The 19,927-nt window shown below is 38.5% G+C and overlaps 1 protein-coding gene, 1 long non-coding RNA gene and 1 pseudogene across 2 annotated transcripts; 1 reads left to right on the plus strand and 2 right to left on the minus strand.

Annotated features, from left to right (window-relative positions):
- Positions 1 to 1,101: 1,101 nt before the first annotated feature.
- LOC148160169 (uncharacterized) lies at positions 1,102 to 2,120 on the plus strand. Its single transcript, XR_015762591.1, has 3 exons — positions 1,102 to 1,147; positions 1,219 to 1,282; positions 1,354 to 2,120. It is a non-coding gene; the product is annotated as an uncharacterized LOC148160169 (long non-coding RNA).
- Positions 2,121 to 13,861: 11,741 nt separating this feature from the next.
- Positions 13,862 to 14,901, minus strand: LOC148160170 (uncharacterized). Its single transcript, XM_088004610.1, has 2 exons — positions 14,898 to 14,901; positions 13,862 to 14,594 (listed from the first exon to the last, which is right to left on the minus strand). The coding sequence occupies exons 1-2, from the start codon at positions 14,899 to 14,901 to the stop codon at positions 13,924 to 13,926; spliced, it is 675 nt and encodes a 224-aa protein (XP_087860736.1). The 3' UTR covers positions 13,862 to 13,923.
- A 1,122-nt stretch (positions 14,902 to 16,023) lies between these two features.
- Positions 16,024 to 17,335, minus strand: LOC106911668 (uncharacterized; annotated as a pseudogene).
- Between the last annotated feature and the right edge of the window lie 2,592 nt (positions 17,336 to 19,927).

Here is a 19,927-nt window from a genome sequence, read left to right on the forward strand (position 1 = left end):
TGTACAAACACTGATGTCGACTGAAAGCCTTCATTTGAGTCACCGACACTCTGATATATTTCACACTGTGTTATCATTTGGTCCCTCATGTTTGCTCAGTCTTGTCCTGTGTGCTGAGTTTTTGCTTCTTCTTCTCAACTTCTTCTGTTCGATGCAACTGTTCTGATTCCATCAAGGAGTAAGACCCTTGTTTCTTAATCTTGTCCATTTCCATCTTCTTCTGCCGTTTATATTCAACTTGACCTTCCCATGCATCAGTCAAAGACTTTTTCATTTCAACTTTCTTTTCTCTCTCCTGTTTGTCAGGTAACTTTTGGGCAAACTCCTGCTTGGACATTTCTTTATAAAACTTTTTCTCCTCTAAAGCGTCTGACATATTTTTGTGTCCTTATAACCTCCAGATTTTCATAGGCCATCTTCTTACATTTCTCTTGAAATTTAACCATTTCAGGAACATTTTTCTCCCTCTCGTCACGTACATATTGTGACCGAATGCCTTCACTAACTTTCTTGTGTTTTTGCCTTTGCGACTTGCGACTTGTTTCTCTGCATTTTCAGTAACCTGTTTTTTGGGTTTCTGTTCTTTTTTTACGTGACAAAGACTTTATAATCGGTAAGTCAATTTAGTCTTTTCCAGAATCCTCATTGGACAAGTAGAGAGGTCTTACTCCATGTTTGTCAATTTGTAACAATGTTTTTGATACATTTTTCTCCTGCTTGGCTTTCCAGTTCTCCACATCCCGTGCGTAAACATTTTGTGGTCTAGGTTTCGGCTTCTTCTCCTGTAACTTGCGAAGTCCAGCTTCGTGTCTTTCTATCAACCCCTGTAATTCTCGAAATTCATTATCCCGGTCAATGCATGTCTGAAGATCAGTTCCGTCTGCCGTGAACATTTTACTGTAGACAACTTTATAATCAGTATTGGTCGTGCTGTTAGGTTTGAAATGTTTTGAAATTTCAGACACCTTTGAAATAAAGCTGCTTAAATTACAATCCCCATCTTTAATTTTGATAGGCCTGTTGAGTTTTTCATTTGGTTGTGTAGCAGCATAAATGGTGCGCTGCCAATTTCAGCTGCTGCATATAAGCAAGCCTTCACCTGTCGTGACGTCAACCAAATCTGCTTCCTTTGTTTGCACTGTTCTGGGTAAGCGTGGCTGTTTTATTGTTTGTTGGCTTTAATAATTGCTAGTAATACTAATTGGTTTATCTGCTTAGCCTCCTTTGCTGCACCTCCAATATTTGGACCGATCTGTCCGTTTATTCATTTGCTGACAGGAAGGTAAGGGCTTAGCGTGGCTAAGTAACGTCTACCCCATGTAAACAAAACCTTCACATAGCGTTTTCTTACAGTTGCACTGCATCTAGGCGGAATTGGGGATCTGATTATTTGGCAGTGCAGTCATTTATCAGGTCACAAGCAGCTGCTGCAAGTTATGTTTTTGTTAGCAGTTGTATTAATAATTTGCTCTATTCTTTTTAGCCTTCTGACTCATCAGCATTGCATCTGGAGTGACACTCGCTGCTGTTTTGCCTACTTATAAATTGTTTTAAAATACTAATCTGCACTTTCTCTGAGGATAAAGTCCAACATTGTAGGGCTATTGTATCACTGTTTTACTTGTACCGTTTCATTTTCTTGTCTGTCTTTTAGGGACTGAGGCTTCTGTGGTGGTGGTGGTGGTGACCCCTGGTGGCGGTGTCTTGTCTTGTGTGTTTTGTTGGAGCACCTTTTTTTTTCTTTTTTTGTTTGCCGTGTTTTGTAGTGTCCAGGGTGGTCCCCTTTTTCTGCACTGGATGTTGCCCCTTCCCTCACTACTTCCCCCTTCGGTAAGCCTCAGTTTCCTTTGAAATTTAGACATTTTATTATCTTGTCAAATGCATTCACTGTTTTAACTATTCAATTTCAGATTATTGGGAATTTAAAAGATATTTTGAAATTTAATAAATTTTGTAGAACTTTTTGAATCTTGTCTCCTCATTTCCAGTAGAACTTACCTGTGTCCTTACTACATTATATTTTCCTGGATTTATTCCAGGTGGCGTTGTTGGTCATCGTAACCTTTAATATTTTATATTTGGGTTCATACTAAGAAAATCCACCCCCCAGGTTGCCACAGTTGTAATCTCCTCTCTTTTAACGACTCGATAACCCTCCTGGGTGTACGATGAGAATCCATCTTACGTCTCTGTTTAAAATGTAAAATTCACTATAAATTCGTTGGGTTTTACAAGACATTCAAAGGGTTCAGAGCTGATGTCATAGAATCTATGTAATACCTCTCTTTCTCGTATGTATTTGTTGCATTCTAAGAAAATATGTTGTACTGTTTCTAATTCTCCACAATAACTACAACAACCTGTATTATGTTTATTAATTAACTTAAGAGTACTATTTAATCCTGTATGTCCAAACCTGATTCTTGATATAATATCTTCTTCACTTTTCCTTCTGTTACCTTTTCTATTTTCCCCCACTTTTTTTTGGATACTATAATAAAATCTCGCTTTCTCTCCTTTATCCCACTTGTTCTTGCCATTTCCCCTTGATGTATTCCTTTACAATATTTTTTATCTCACTTTTACTTATCTTAATACTTAAATCAACACTTTCCTTTCTTGATGCACTCTTAGCGAAACTATCAGCCAGTTCATTACCTACCACGCCAATGTGGGCAGGAATCCAAACAAATTTCACCTGCGAGCCCTGATTTATAATCCTGGAAATTAAGTGAATTATATCCAATATAATGTCTTGCCTTGATTCTGACTTTACCTCTTGGATACTAATTAATGCGCTACTAGAATCTGAGCAAATTAAAAACTCTCTATTTTCCATTTCCTCAACCCATTCTAAAGCCATTAAAATTGCCATTAGTTCTCCTGTATACACTGTCAGTTTATTATTTATCCGTTTGTTTTTCATAAAGTTTAAGTCTGGAACAATAAATGATATGCCTACTTGACTATTTACCATTTTTGAAGCATCTGTATATATTTAAATAAATTCTGAATATTCTTTTTTAATATAATTTTCCACTTCATCCTTTCCTAATTCTTTTCCCTTTTCCAATAATTTTAAATCAACTTCAGAATGTTGATAAACCCATAACGGAATGACAGAAGTACTAACCACAGGACTAATTAGAAATTGATCTATTCCAATATCATTTACTTTATTTAAAATTATCCATCCAAAACTTTTAATTTGTTTCTTTTCTTTTTCTTGACAAGGTTGTAATGTCATATGTGGAGGATGGGCTTCACTATGACCTTTAATATTTGCCCAATAGGTTAAGGCTAATTGTTCCCTCCTGAGCTCTAATGGCATCTCACCCATCTCAACCTGTAGAGCTGACACTGGAGTAGTTTTCATTGCTCCGCAGCAAAGTCTTAACGCCTGATATTGTATTTTATCTATCTTCGTCAGTAAACTACTTGACGCTGAGTTATATAACATGCAACCATAGTCAAACATTGACCTAATTAGTCCGATGTAAACGGTCTTTAGTGCTTTCCTATCTGCTCCCCATTCTCTGCCTCTCAAACATCTCATAATATTTAAAATTCTTTTACTTTTTTCCACTATTTTATCTATATGTATTTTCCATGTGAGTTTTTTATCAAACCACATACCCAAATATTTAATTTGCTCTTTCCTCTCTATAATATTCCCATATAATTTGAGATCCATATTGGTATTCATTCTTCTATTTGTAAAAACAACAAATTTAGTTTTGGATATGGAGAATCTAAATCCCCAGTCTAAAACCCAAGCTTCTACCTTGTTTAATGCTTCCTGTACTTTCCTGTTTATAAATTCTGTGTTTTTCCCCCTCTTCCAAATGATGCCATCATCTGCAAATAATGAAACACCAAAGGATTTATCCATACTATTAAACATATCATTAATCATTATAATAAATAGCATAGGGCTAATAATACTGCCTTGGGGAGTCCCATTTTCAACTTGATATTCTGAACTCATTTCCCCTCCTACTTTAACTCTAATATTTCTCCCAGTTAAGAAATTTTTAATCCACCTATAAATTTTTCCCTTTATACCTAATTGTTTTAATTTAATCAACAGCCCTTCTTTCCACAGCATGTCATAAGCCTTTTCCACGTCTAAGAAGATTGCTCTCACACTCTCTTTATTAATCTGGGCTCGCCTAATTTCATGTTCCAGACACAACGCTGGATCAATTGTACTTTTGCCTTTCCTAAAGCCAAATTGATAGTTTTTAACCTTTTCCTTAGATTCTAAGAAATAAATTAACCTGTTATTTATCATTTTCTCCATAACTTTACCCAGACATGATGTTAGAGCTATTGGTCTGTAACTTTCAGCTGCATTTGGGTCTTTCCCTGGTTTGCAAATAGGAATGATGATGGCTTCTTTCCATTTATCAGGTAATATACCTCCTTCCCAAACTTTATTATACAATTTTAGAATTACTTCTTTACTCACATCACTAAGTTTACTTAACATATTGTAAGTAATTTGATCATTTCCAGGCGTCGACTTATTAGAATTCCTCAGTGCTCTATTCAACTCAAACAAGGAAAATTTCACATTAATAAAATTATCATATTCTTCATCATCTTGAATTAATTCAATATTTCGCTGTTTAGTAGTTTCACGTCCTAATTTTTCTTTGTTATCTAGATTCTCTGTACTATGTACCTTTGCAAATATTTTTGCTAATACCTCAGCCTTATTTTTATTATCTACAATACTATTTCCATTATCTTTTATTATTGGAAAAAAATACTTTTTGGAATTCCCAGACATTTTTTTAATAGTATTCCAAACCCTGTCTAGTGCAGTATTTTTCCCCAAAGATTCACAATATTTCCTCCAATAATCCCTTTTAGCTTTCCTTATAATTTTCCTGACTTCTGCCTGTTTTCTTTTATAATCAGTTAGGTTTTGGAAACATATTATTTTCTTAAGTATCTTAAAAGCCTTATTTCTCTGTTTAATTACTATTGAACATTCTGGTGTCCACCATGGAACTATCTTCTTTTTTCTATTACCACTACTTCTAGGAATACATGATTTGGCTGAATTTATTATACACTTGCTAATTTCTGAATTTAACTCATTTATTGGTTTATTTATATCCACATCTTCCAGGCTAACCTCACTCATAATTTCAAATTTACCCCAATCTGCTTTCTCAAATTTCCACCTCCCCTCAAGTTTTATCTGGTCTTGCTTTACATTTAAACCTATATTAACAAAAATGGGATAATGATCGCTCCCTATTGTGTTTTCTTTAAATACTTCCCAGCTACATAGACCAGCAATAGATTGAGAGACCAAGGTCAGATCAATAGCAGATTCTTTACCCCTTACCAAGTCCACCCGAGTGCCTTCTCCATTATTTAAAATGGCCAATTCTTTTTCTTCAATTAACTCTTCTACAATTCCTACATTATAATCATCCTGGTCTCCCCATAAAGTACTATGTGCATTAAAATCCCCACACCAAATTATTTTCCCTCTCCAGTTTCCTATGATTGTTTCAAGTTTTAGTTTTTCTAATATTTTACAAGGATTATAAAAGTTTATTATTTTAATATTTCCATTATTTGTCCAAACTTCAACAGCAGTAATTTCTAAATCTGATGTTATTTGTATTTGAATAAATTTTATGTCGGTCTTAACAAATATAGCACAACCTCCTCCACTGCCATTTGATCTGTCTTTACAGGGTCTGAATAACCCTGAATACTAAACTGTAAGGATGGTTTGAGCCATGTTTCTTGAATGCATATTATATCTGGTTTTGGGTGTAGGTTATTAATGAATCCTTTAAATTCCTGACCATTCGATATTAGACTGCGAGCGTTCCATTGTAGTATTAAAATTATGTGACAGTTTGAGATGCCTCCAGTTCAGATGCTCCTTCACTCTGTCTGAGTTCATCATGAATTTTTTCCCAGGATACATCTTTGACCTTAAAAAATTTAGTAGCTGCTTTTACTATGATTTTAATTTTTTCTGTTTTATTTTTTGCTTGCTCTGAGCAATTAATGATGTATGCAAGAAAGGGAATCAATTTTTCTATCGTGATATTACTCTGATGATTGTCTTCCACTGTCTTCTTTTCATAGCTTAATTTTGGAGCGCTATCAATTTTTTTCACCTGTTTCACTGCTTCAGCATAAGTTACTTTCTTTTCAGTTTTAATTTTTTGAACTTCAGCTGCTTCTTTCCTTACAGTGCAACCTGCATATGCTGCAGTATGATTTCCTCCACAGTTACAGCATTTCACAGGGTTATTTCCACACTCACCATATGAATGTTCGCCTCCACATCTCCCACATCTCTGTTTCCCTTTACAGACATTCGCAATATGTCCATACCTTTGGCATTTAAAGCACCTGAGTGGTGCTGGAATATATTGCCTTACATTGAAACTTATGTAGCCAACCATTACCTTATTAGGCAGAACTCTATCTTTGAAGATCAGTAGTACAGATGTACTGTCCGCTCTTTCTCCATTCCTGAAAGCCTGTAGCCATTTGATGTCTGTGACCTCCCCTCCTTTAATTACTTTCTTCAGCTCCTCTAAATTTTCTCCTACAGGAATTCCTGAAATTACTCCTTTTGCTCCTTTCTCTTCCCCAACAACCTTTCTTTCCAGCACCTCCTTTCTACACACCATCTGTAGTTTAAGAGCTTTATTCTTTTGTTCGGCATTTTTGCAAATAATGAGCAGGCCTCTATCGCTTAATACTTTAGCTAGCTCTACTTCTCCAATAACTTTTTTAAGTCCGTTCGACAGACTAATGGGACTTATTCCAAACAAATCATGTCCAGTTTTAAATTTTAATATAACTTTAAACTCTTCCATCATAACTTTCTTCCTTATTTCAGCTGTTTCTTCCTCATCCTCAAGAGATCTTTTCCCAGTGTTTATCTCTTTTTTCGCCTTATCTCTCTCCCCTCCCGCTCTTCTATTTTCTACCATAGACCACCCTGTATCCATACTCTCGTCCTCCCCATTTCCCCCACTACTACTTGCCATCTGATCCACTCACAACCCGGATTATGCCAAAACCACCTCTGGATTAATTTAGCAAATGCCAGTTAGCACTTAATCGAAAACCTGGCAGCTCCCAACCAACTCTCTGTCTCTCACTCGGTTTCCGCAAGCGTCAACCGGACTCAGAGTCGGTGTCAAACTGCCGGAAAATGTGCGGATCAGCTCCTCCTGTGTGGGAGTTTCTAGCCAATGAAAGTGCTCCCCGAAGCCCACCAAATCTCTCCATCAATTAAGAAAATAATAAAGCATGCTGCCCTCTACAGAGTGCGGCGTGTAACTAAAAATATGTGCCTAAATGAAACAACAAATTAAACGTTGGTTCCACTCCGGTAACCTTTGCACAACTTATAATAAACATAAAATATTTTACATCAACTTAAAATCATCAAATTAAACCAAACTGTATAACTGCCGCCAATGGCAGCCACACTGTCTGTCTGTCTGTCTGTCGTTTTTGTAGGGAAACTGGAGCACCCAGAGAAAACCTATTGTTTCAGCAATGCCGACATAGAACTCAGCCCCCACCAATCAATTTGGGACTGCAAATTAATGGGAATCTTACCCTTTTACAGTTCTCTTTGCAATTCTCAGAGAAGTGCACAGACTTGGATTTCAGTGAGGAAAGCTTGACAGGCTTGGTATTGGTAACTTTCTGACGACTCAGTAAAGGTCTGGAAACGTTGCTGGTTTTTACGTCATTATGTTTGTCAGCAGGCTGTTTGTTTTGCGGAAGGTTGATACTTTTCCAATTTGCACCTCCACACACTCTTTCCAATTCAATTAATGAAGTCATGTCTTTCCTTTCAAGCTCACAAAGTTCCTTTTTCTCCTGCTGTTTACGTTGTATCTGGGAATCCCAAGAATTAGTCAGAGACTTGATAGCTGCGGCTTTTTTCTCTTTCTCTAGTTTTTCACGGTCTTTCTTTTTCTTATGTCTCTTCATCTCAATTTCCTCAATTTGATGCAGTCTGACTCCATTATGGCAGCCATTTGTTGCTTTTCAATTTCAGCTATTTCCTTCTTCTTCTGTTGTTTATATTGAATTTGTTCATCCAATGCGTCAGTCAGAGACTTTTTCAAAATGGCTTTCTTCTCCCTCTCCTGCTCCTCTCGTAACTTTTGGCCTAACAGCTGCTTAGCTCTCACTTGAAATCGCCTTTCCTCCAAAAGAGCGAAGTTGGCAGCTTCCTTCCTCTTTTATTATCCAGATTGTCATAAACAATCTTTCTAGATTCCTCTAGAGGATTAAACTTTTCAGGAAGCTTCATCTCATCCACATCAACGTGTTGTACAAACACTGATGTCGACTGAAAGCCTTCATTTGAGTCACCGACACTCTGATATATTTCACACTGTGTTATCATTTGGTCCCTCATGTTTTGCTCAGTCTTGTCCTGTGTGCTGAGTTTTTGCTTCTTCTTCTCAACTTCTTCTGTTCGATGCAACTGTTCTGATTCCATCAAGGAGTAAGACCCTTGTTTCTTAATCTTGTCCATTTCCATCTTCTTCTGCCGTTTATATTCAACTTGACCATCCCATGCATCAGTCAAAGACTTTTTCATTTCAACTTTCTTTTCTCTCTCCTGTTTGTCAAGTAACTTTTGGGCAAACTCCTGCTTGGACATTTCTTTATAAAACTTTTTCTCCTCTACCCTTTTTGGTAGTGTGTGAGAGACAAAACGTAAATTTTGTCCTAAACGGCCCCTCATATCTTACACCGCAGCTCGAAGACTTAAATAATTTTGCTTATTTGTTTAGCTTTCTGACCGTTATGCTAATCCGGGTGAGTGTAGCTGTGCGCTGCTTTACCTGCTGTCTGATCGCTCCATATGTCTTTTTTTTACTGCAGTGAGCCTCGATGTAGCCAAACTCCGTCAAGTATGGCATTGTTTTTATGCCAGGGTTTCCCCCAGAAAACTTGCTAAGCCCGGTGGTCGGGGTGTCGAGGCGGTCCACCGTGTTTTTGTATTAAAAGATATTAAGTTGACAGGAAATATAAAAATGTATTACTGTGTAATTATATGTTACGGGAAAAGATCTCCAGTGAAATGCTATTTAAACCCACAACCAGTATTAAAACAACAAATTTGCACTTCTGTTTAATCCAAATTAAGTCAGCAGCTCCATCAGGCTGCTCCTGCATTGGGATAAAATGGTTTTCTGGACACAATGAATCACATAGTGACCAATAGGCGCTGTCCAGGCCAGTAATACATATCAATTAGCAGGAGTATGAAAGACGTCAAAATAATTAACTATACTACATTAAGAAATTGTATTTAAGCTTCGGTGCTACATGAAGCTCATTTTGAAACAATGCAAGTTAAAAACTATATATATTACATATATATAAACTATACTCCAATACAAGACAAGGAGAAATCTGTCACGAAAATATTAGTAGCGCCATCATTTATTATTAGATATATCTATTAAATACAACTTAAAATAAATATTAGAAAACTGATGTTTGATAAATTCTCCATGATACAAATTACAGAGATCAAACTTTCATTTGTTCTCATGCTACCACTCTTGCTCTGGTAAAAACCATCGGCCCCAAACCCAAATGCCTGCTGGTCCTTCACCAGGCCCCTGCACTTATAGAAAGTGGACTGACCCACATTACTTCCTGTCTAAATTTAGAAAATAAATAAGAAAAATAATAAAACAAAATATAAATAAAATCAACAATTATCAACCTACAAATAAACTCTGTAAATAATTAAAAAAAAATAGAAATTTTAGAATAAAGTAACAAAATTCAAATGGATAAAGAAATAATAAAAAACATAGCTCCAACAATTTATATTCCGCCTTTTCTCGCTCTGTATGTCGGTATTACACGACCCGTTGCCATGGCAACCGACAAACAGCTCAACGAGCAGATAGAGCAGAGATTACCGATCAGGGGAATCAACACCGAAAACTAACATTTCCCACAGCAAAAACACTAAAACAGAACATCCAGTCTGTTACTTTATGTTGTCAGGTTTAATGTCTATATTGTGATTATTCATAAGTTTTCACCTGAGTACAGCGGTGGTTGATTAACTGATTTAAACAGCTGGTCTACTGATGACTTGGTGGGTTGTTTAGTGCTAACGGAAACAAAACACACCGAACTGCGCAGCACATGCTAAGGTTATCAGTCAGTAGCAGGCTAACAACAGTTAGGCTAGTATATCTGACCCACTGCTCACTTGTTCAATGTTTTCTTTAAATTAAAACGTTTTCCTCATCTGTGAAATCTGAAGCCCTTATTACCCTTATGGTTGAATTAACTGCTAAACATCGCGCCCGTTATTCTGATTCTTTGCGTGATCGTAGTGGTTTCCTGGCGACCGATATTCCGCTACTTAGCAGTGGGTGCCGGTCGATCGCGGAAGGTTTTGAGTCGATCTCGGCAGATGACAATCTGAACGCCACCAGCACTTCCTCTTCTGACGGGCATATCAAAAATATTCACTAAGATCCTAAACGTTTGTAGCTTATTTATTTATTTATTTATTTATTTCGAACAGACTTTCAAAAAAGAAAATAAAATAAAGTAGAATGAAACAAACTTAAATAAAATGTGAAACAAATTATTATGCCCATGTGACATGCAAAATTTTATATTTTCTGTTCGAAAAGGAGCAGGTAGAAGATACATCTTATAATGTCCTGCCCCTTTCCTACTTGTCAATGTATTTTCAATTAACTTTCATAACATCAAAAAGAGAGAACTTTTTTCCATTTTTCATCATGTTTAACTATACAGAATTATTTTAAGTACTATTTATATCATCAATTACATTATAGACTATTGAACATTAACATCTTATAGCATATTTTGAAATGAGCTCTGCTTTAATCAGCTTTTTAAATTGGTTTACATTTGTAATTTGTTTAAACTCATCATTCAATCCATTCCAGACATTTACTCCACACACAGATAAACAAAAACTCTTCCTGGTAGTTCTAATATGTTGTTTTTTAAAATATCCTTCACCTCTTAAATTATAACCACCCTCTCTGTCACCAAACATTTCCTGTATACTGTGTGGATGTTTTTGATTTCGGACCTTAAACATGAATTGTGTAGTTTTAAATATTACCAGGTCCCAGAATTTCAGTATATAACTGGTTTGTGTGTTCCCAGTATCCCACTTTATGTAGTATACGGATAGATTGTTTTTGTAAGATGTATAATGGCTGTAAATTTGTTTTGTATGTATTCCCCCAAACTTCCACACAATATGTCAAATGTGGTGCAATGAGTGTGTTATATAGAATAAACAAAGATTTATAGTCCAGGACGAAACTAATTCTTCTTATAACAGCAACACTCTTGGCTATTTTAGATTTTACTAGGCTGATCTGTGCTTTCCAGCTGAATTTATTATCTAATATGACACCCAAGAATTTTATTTCATGTACTTCTTCTAAATCAACACTGTCAATTGATATTTTAATTGGATTATTTTCCTTTTTTTATTGTTTCCGAATATCATGAATTTGGTTTTATCTAAATTTACAAATAATTTATTGTTTTTGAGCCAATGCTGTAATTTTTCTATTTCTGTGTTGATCACTTCTGAGAGTTGTTGAATGTTTTCTCCAGTACAGAAGATACTTGTATCATCTGCAAATATAATGTATTTTATAAGGTTTGATATTTTGACTATGTCATTTATATACAAATTGAATAATTTGGGTCCCAAAACTGATCCCTGCGGAACTCCACAGGAGTTCCGCAACATAACTTACTCAAGTTATGTTGAGTAAGTCTGATTTCTGACCATCTAATTCTACAAATTGTTTCCTTTCTCCAATGTAGCTCCTCAGCCAGTTTAATGGCACCCCTCTAATTCCATACCTTTCCAGTTTTTTTTAATAACATGTCATGATTGATGGTATCAAAAGCTTTTTTGAGATCCAGAAATATACCAATTGCAAATTTCTTTTTATCCATATTGTCTATAATTTCTTCTGTTAATGCCATCAGTGCCATCGAAGTTGATCGGTTTTCTCTAAAACCATACTGACAATCAGTCAGAATGTTTTGCTTTTCAATGAAATTATCTAACCTTTTACTAAAAACTTTTTCTAGTATTTTTGAAAATTGACAGAGAAGAGACACAGGTCTATAATTACTAATTATATTCTTATCTCCAGATTTAAATAGAGGAATAACCTTCGCTATTTTCATTGCATTTGGAAATGTTCCAGTTATGAATGACAAGTTGCAGATGTAAGTTAGAGGATCTGCCACATCATCAATTATCTTTTTTATAAGTGACATGTTAATGTCATTCCAGTCCATTGATTTTTTATTGTTGCATTGATTAACTATTTCCTTAATTTCAATTTTGTCTACTGGTTTCAGGTACATAGATGATGTATTTTGTTTAATATAGATTTCAGGTGAATCCACATCCAGTGGGTTTGATTTATTTATTTGTTCTGCTAACGTAGGCCCTACGTTTACAAAATATTCATTAAATCCATTTACTATCCCAACTTTTTCATTCAGGCTTTTATCATTATAAATAATATATTTAGAGTGAGTAGTATTAGAAGAATTCTTTCTTATCAAGCTATGTAAAGTTTTCCAAATTCCTTTAATGTTTTGTTTATTATTTTCTAATATTTTAAGAATAATAATCTTTTTTACATTTTCTCATAATAATAGTTAATTTATTTTTATAAGTTTTATATTTTTGCTCTGCTTCAAGCGTTTTAGATTATTCTTTTTCTTACATGCATTCTGTATGCCTTTTGTAATCCATGGCTTATGTTTGTTTTTTTGCCTGTAATTACAAGTTACAGTTGGACAGTTTTTATCATAAAATGCTTTAAATATTTTGGTAAACATGTCAAAAGCCTTATCAAGATTTCTTTCTTCACACAACACTTTCCAGTTCTGTGATTGTAAATCGTTTCTTAATGCTCTTATTGAGTCCTCTGATATTATTCTTTTGTAAGTCATGTTTGTGACCTTGTTTATTTTTCTGCAAACATCTTCCAGTATAACAAACACTGGAAGATGGTCACTGATATCATTTATAATAAGTCCACTTCTCAATTTACTTTCCATGTAATTAGTAAATATATTGTTAATCAGGGTTGAACTGTGTGTTGTTATTCTACTTGGTTTAGTAATTAGCGGATATAAACCTAAACTATGCATAGTATCAATAAAGTTCAATGTACTTTTAACCATATGTGGATTCATCATGTCATGATGAATCTAAAGTCTCCACAGATGAAAATTACCTTTTGATGCATCTTAGCAAACAATGTTTACATGTAATTTGTAAAGATGTCAGTGTCAGATGCCAGTGCTCTGTACACACAGCTGACCATTATATTTTTCTGCTTCTCAAATTGGATTTCAATAGCAATGCATTCCATTACTTCATCAACTGACACTGACATTTTTTCTAACACCTTATATTTTAGATCATTATTAATGTACAAAGCTACACCTCCACCTTTTTTATTCTTTCTGTTTATGTACTTGAACTCATACCCCTCCAGTAGGAAATCTGCTCCCTTCTCAGAGGTGAGCCAGGTTTCTGTTATTGCTATGACGCTGAATGACCTTTTTAGTTGATATAAATATTCTTTTATTTTGTCATAATTTGCATAAAGGCTACGGCTATTGAAATGAATAATTGACATTTCTTGATCCAAATTGAAGCATTGGCTATAGTTATCATCAGTGTAGTAATGACATCAGTGTAGTAATGACAGTTGTCATTCAAATAATCAAGAAAATTGTTGTCTGGGTCAATATCTGTGTCTATGTTCATGTGTATATTTTCTTGTTATCTCTGGTTTTCAGAAAGTTGATCAGAGGTTGCCCGGTTATCCTGTTTCACTGATATTTATCCAACTCTTCAATTTGTCTGATGATCAGTATCTTGGCTTCTTCCGGTGAACCGTTCAATTTGATATAAACTCTGCAGTTTGAGGTCCATGTTGACTGTATTTTCTTTTGTTTCCTGAGAAAACGTGCTCGTCTTGCTATATCTGCGTTTAGTTTGGTAAGATGCTCATTTATATAAACATTGGTTCCCTTTAATTTCCTCCCTTGTTTAAGGAGTTCATTTTTGTGTTTCCTGTTTGTAAATCTCATTACAATAGCAGGTTTAACTCCTTTGTTTTTTTGTGGAAGTGGATGGCAAGCTTCAATGCCATTATCAATGCTGATGCCCTTGTTGCTGAAGAATGATATCTGTTTTTCAAAAGTTCCTTGCTTTTCATCCCTTTCTTCGGTATTGTTTGCTTCTGTAACTGCCCGGGCATATGATCGTGGCTTCATTTCCAACCCACTAATTATAACATCATTCATTCGACTGTATTGTTCCAAATCAGCCACACGATGTTCCAGGAAGGCTATTTGCTTGTCTTTCTCTACATTCTGTCTCTTCAATTCTTTAACCTCCCCCATTAAGTTCATTATAAGTTTTTGTTGTTGTGAGATTTTTGTTATAATCACACAGCTGGCGCCTCTGCGCTTTGCCTCGCGCGCCGCCGCTGCTTTGCCTCAGCGGGATCGCGTGCGCCTCCTTTCACTCAAACTGGACACAGGCTGACCTGTATGGATATTTACATCAACTTACTGTGAGGAATTATGGTCCTTTGGAGAAACTCTGGGTAAGAGTTTAAAACCCGCCACATTAGCTCTGGTTGCGCAGCTCAATGTGAACCGCAGGAATAAGTTGTAGCGAATTCAGAGGCGCGTTGTGGAGCGGTGAGAATGATTTATCTTTGCCAACGAGCAATTATATGCGGCGTTTACATCTCAGTATTATATTAAAGCTAACAAATTAACCTTTATTTTTATACCCATTTTGACAGGTTTATTTTTTTTTATAATTCGTTCACTATTTGACAAAGTGTTGATACTTTTATGATTTACAAAAAAAAAAAAAATAACTTGAGAATGAGAATCTCAATCAATGAATCATAATTTGTATTGACACCTGGAGCATAAAATCAGCCAAGAAAAGCTTTCAGACTTTACTTATTGTATTAACTTTCAGCGCTGAAAGGAGACGCTTTACCATTACATCCGAGAAGAGTTTCTAAAAAAGTCTGTGCAGCATCTGAGGAGGAGGAGGAAGGTAGCTGATTATATGGACTGAAGACACTCCCTGAAATCACACCATGTCTCTGTGGCCTGATAAGTTTCTGTTTCTCATGAGAAATGGACCTTGGTGTCTAACAGAATCAAAAATGTAACTCTTTACTATGGGCCCTTTGTCTAACAGCCTGTGACTCTCTCGGCCTTGGTAAAGCATCTCAACAGCACCAACATCACATATAAAAGAATAATGTCGGAAGACTCAATAAGAGCATTAAGAAATGATTTACAAGCAGAGAACTGGAAAGGGTTGTATGAAGAAAAAAATATTGATAAAGCTTTTGAGATATTTCTCAAAATATTTAAAACATTTTATGAAAACTGTCCAACTGTACCTTGTAATTACAGGCAAAAAAACAAATATAAGCCATGGATTACAAAACGCATGCAAGAAAAAGAATCTATATAAACAATTTATAAAATGTAAAACTTTTGAAGCAGAGCAAAAATATAAAACTTATAAAAATAAATGGTAACACTTTATTTGAATGGGGGTGAATAAGACTGTCATGACACTTTCATAAACATGACCTAACACCTGTCATGAACATCAATAAGTCTTCATGAATAGTTATGACTGTTGTCATGAAGCATCATTCGGTAAATAATGACACTTTTAATACAAAGCTGACATTCAAAATGTCTTCATTATGACAACTTGTCATTAATCTAGACAAAACTAAACCCTAACCCTCCATGCCCTGTCCCCTGCCTGGATGTGGGGGCCCGGTCCCCTGCCTGGAGCTCCGGGCCCCTGGTTCTCTGCATGGCCATGCGGGTCTGGAGCTACTCAAACCTCCCCCCCCCCCGGTAATTAAAGAGATGCGGTTGTTTCACAGATAATTTCTTTATTTAACTTTTTTTTTCTTTTAAGTGGTTTGCTCCGTCTCTCTCTCTGAATCCCCAGGGGTGGCAGAGGATGCCAGGTCCGAAGACTAGTCACCTTGCCGGGGGAGTCGTGGACTACCGTCCCCAGAGGTTCCAGAGCCTGGAGAAGATTGTGGCGCTGTGGCTCTGTCAAACTTGCTTCTGATGTCCGCCAGTTGTTCCACAGTGAGCTGGTTGGCATAGAACCTGTCCGCAGTCCTGGCACATGACCCGGGAAAGCTGACCTCTCTGCTGTGTGCATCCCTTGCCTGTAAAACAAAATAAGAGTTTATTAAAAAACCTGGTGGTTTTCTCTGACCGGAGGAATGTGGTACCCACATGTGTCGCTACTGCGCTGTGGAAATCAGTCATGGTCGGCTGGCCTGGAAGCCCCATCTCGGTCCAGGCACACTGTGCGAACCGTGTCAGCTTGGAGATCCGCTTCTGGTTGCTGCTGAAGAACAGGAACTTGCATGGTGGGGTCAGCGTGCTCCGGATCGACAGCCACCGGACGAACCAGCTGAACTCTGCATGGGTCAGGAACAGCTGGGCAGCTCCAAAGGCCCTGTTGGTCTTGTGGTTCCTCACCTGAGAAGGGATGAGATCATGAGCTCCAGGAGCATGGAGCTCAGTGCACCTGGTTCTCTGCCCGGAGCTCCATGCATCTGGTTCTCAGAGATCCACTTACATTGATTACAAAGCCTGGAGATCCTTCCTCAGCATCGTCTATCGCTTCTTGAAGTTCTCCCACCGTCATGTTTGTCAGGACGCCAGGCCTGTGACCGTACACCGCAGATAGGTAGCAGGCTAGGTAGCCGTAGAGCCTGTGGCGCAGCTGGACGGTCGGTGGTGCTGCCTCCAGCTTCCCGAGGAGGACAGGGATGGTTGCCGTGGCCAGGCTCTTGCACTTTGCAGGTGCTTCCTGGTGATGGACCTCTTTGCCTTGGAGCGCTTAACGGAGATCTGGTGGAACGTTCTCGGTTCCAATCTGCAGGAGGTCCGCTCTGACCGCCCTGCTGACGGCCCTGATCCGTCTCCTGGTCAGCCTGGATCCTCTCGGTGGAGTGTCGGAGAAGTAGTCCATGAACTGTGAGAAGTTCACCAGGTAGACCTTGATGGTTGTTATGGTTCTCCTCTTGTCCTTCAGGGCTTGTGGGAAAGCGTGGATCTTCTCCACGTCATGTATGAACGTCCAGGTGGCGTTGAGAGGTTTCCCCCGGGCAACGAAGGAGAGAAGGGTCCGGATCCGGCCCAGCTTGGAGCGTGCATTCATGCGGTGCTGTGGCGTGGACAGAGCCCCCCGGAGGTGTGTGTGGTACTCATCTAAGTACCAGGACGAGAGCCGGCGTTGGAACCAGGACGAGAGCCGGCGTTGGAACCAGGACGAGAGCCGGCGTTGGAACCAGGACGAGAGCCGGCGTTGGAACCAGGACGAGAGCCGGCGTTGGAACCAGGACGAGAGCCGGCGTTGGAACCAGGACGAGAGCCGGCGTTGGAACCAGGACGAGAGCCGGCGTTGGAACCAGGACGAGAGCCGGCGTTGGAACCAGGACGAGAGCCGGCGTTGGAACCAGGACGAGAGCCGGCGTTGGAACCAGGACGAGAGCCGGCGTTGGAACCAGGACGAGAGCCGGCGTTGGAACCAGGACGAGATCCGGCAGGCAGAGAACCAAGTCTGTGAGAGCAAGGCGAAGAATCCCTACCGGAAAGGGGCTCCGGAGCGGTCCGCTGCGGTGTCCCCGGAGAAGAGGAAACATCTCCGTCCTCCCCCAGAGAGTCTGGGGCTGGTGGCTGCGTGGGCTCCGTGGACCTCAGCTCGGAGAGAGCGCGGATGGTGGCTCTCCACTGCAGCCTGCGGAGGTGGTCGTTTGTCGCCTTGATGTCCAGCTCCCTGTGACCGCCGGAGAGGTGGCGGTCCACTCTCGGACCTCTGTAGTTGCAGCCCTGGACAGGACAATCCATTCCCCGGACGTTAACTCGTCCGTGGGCAAACGCCAGGAGGATTTTCCGCTCCGCCTGGTTCAAAACGTGGTGAACTCGGTCCAAATGCTTCGGCAGCTGAGCAAACTTACTGCGGCAGATGGGACAACGTCTGTAGGGTCCTTCAAGTGGCATCTGGAAGCTTCCCCGGTGCTCAAAACGTCGAGTAGAAGCGTCTCTGTCCGGCAAAGTCACCGCTGCCGGGGCTGGAATGAGCAGGTGTCCCCTATTGAGGCTCATTACCTCCAGGCGAACAGCGGGGCGCTGCCGCTGCGCTCCAGCCAATCACCGCTCACGCCCGCCCTGGCAGCGTGAGTGGCGGCAGGGCACCGGCAGACGAACAAACACAGACGAACAGCGGGGCAGCATAAGCTTAACCATGCTCCTTTCCAAACGACAAGGACCCGACGAAGAACACAGACAACAGGTGGGTTTAAATACACACGGGGTAATCAGGGGAATGAGACACACCTGGGGAGCAATCAACGGGGAGGACAGGACAGAGACTCACAGGGAAACAGGATCACATAGAAAACCTCAAAATAAACACAGAAAACCACGGATCATGACACAAGGTCCCAGAATTTTAGTAGATTTGATTTGATAAATAACCGGTTTATGTTCCCAATATCCCACTTTATGAAGTATTTGGATTGATTTTTTTTGTAAGACGTATAATGGCTGTAAATTTGTTTTGTATGTATTCCCCCAAATTTCCACACAATATGTTAAATGTGGTACAGTGAGTGTGTTATATAGAATAAACAGAGATTTATAGTCCAGGACAAAAGTAATTCCTCTTAGAACAGCAACACTTTTGGCTATTTTAGATTTTACTAGGCTGATCTGTGGTTTCCAGCTAAATTTATCGTCTAATATGACACCTAAGAATTTTATTTCATGTACTTGTTCTAAATCAATACTTTCAATTGATATTTTAATTGGATTGTTTTCCTGTTTTTTATTATTTCCAAATATCATAAATTTTTTTTATCTAAATTTACTGATAATTTATTATTTTTGAACCAATGTGTTCATGTTTCCATTTCTGTGTTGACCACTTCTGAGAGTTGTTGAATGTTTTCTCCAGAACAATAAATACTTGTGTCATCTGCAAATATAATGTATTTTATAAGGTTGGATACCTTAACTAAGTCATTTATATACAAATTGAACAATTTAGGACCCATCACTGATCCCTGCGGAACACCACAGGTTATGTTTAGTAAGTCTGATTTCTGACCATCTAATTCTACAAATTGTTTCCTTTTTCCAATGTAACTCCTAATCCAGTTTAACCCTTTGCAGACGAGGTCTAAATGGCCATCCCGGCGTGCCTCTCTTCTCTGTGCGTCAGCGCTTGCTATGAAGCCAGCTAGCAAAACTACTACTAACCCTGCACACACCACAAACTCTAACAAACACACTCAGAGTCTAAAAAACCCATCGAAACACTCTTAGTAAAATCCACAGCATCGCTGCACCCTAGTCTCTTGCCGTATCCAAATCCCCCCCCTCGTCTCTTTCCAGGTGTCTCCATTCTACCTAGCAACAGACCGTCAACACATTTTTATTGGTTGTTTCGAAATGTGGTACATTTAGACCCCACAAAATAAGGCAGAAATGATCTATCTTATTTCTGGCTTTATTTTGAAGTAAATAACCACAAAACCAATATAAAAACACCACTTTTATAAAGTTTGAAGTCCGTGCTGTCCAACAGAGTCGAAATGAGAACTCGGTATGCCGTCCATTATTACGAAGCCTTATTAATGCGTCACATGCTTGTACGCCACACGGCGGGCAGCGACTACATAGGTTAATGCCACCCCTCTAATTCCATATCTTTCCAGTTTTTTTAGTAACATGTCATGATCAATGGTAT

Source organism: Poecilia mexicana, unplaced genomic scaffold (genome assembly GCF_051168715.1).
Source record: "Poecilia mexicana isolate PSO_F unplaced genomic scaffold, ASM5116871v1 scaffold_3, whole genome shotgun sequence".
Taxonomy (NCBI): domain Eukaryota; kingdom Metazoa; phylum Chordata; class Actinopteri; order Cyprinodontiformes; family Poeciliidae; genus Poecilia; species Poecilia mexicana.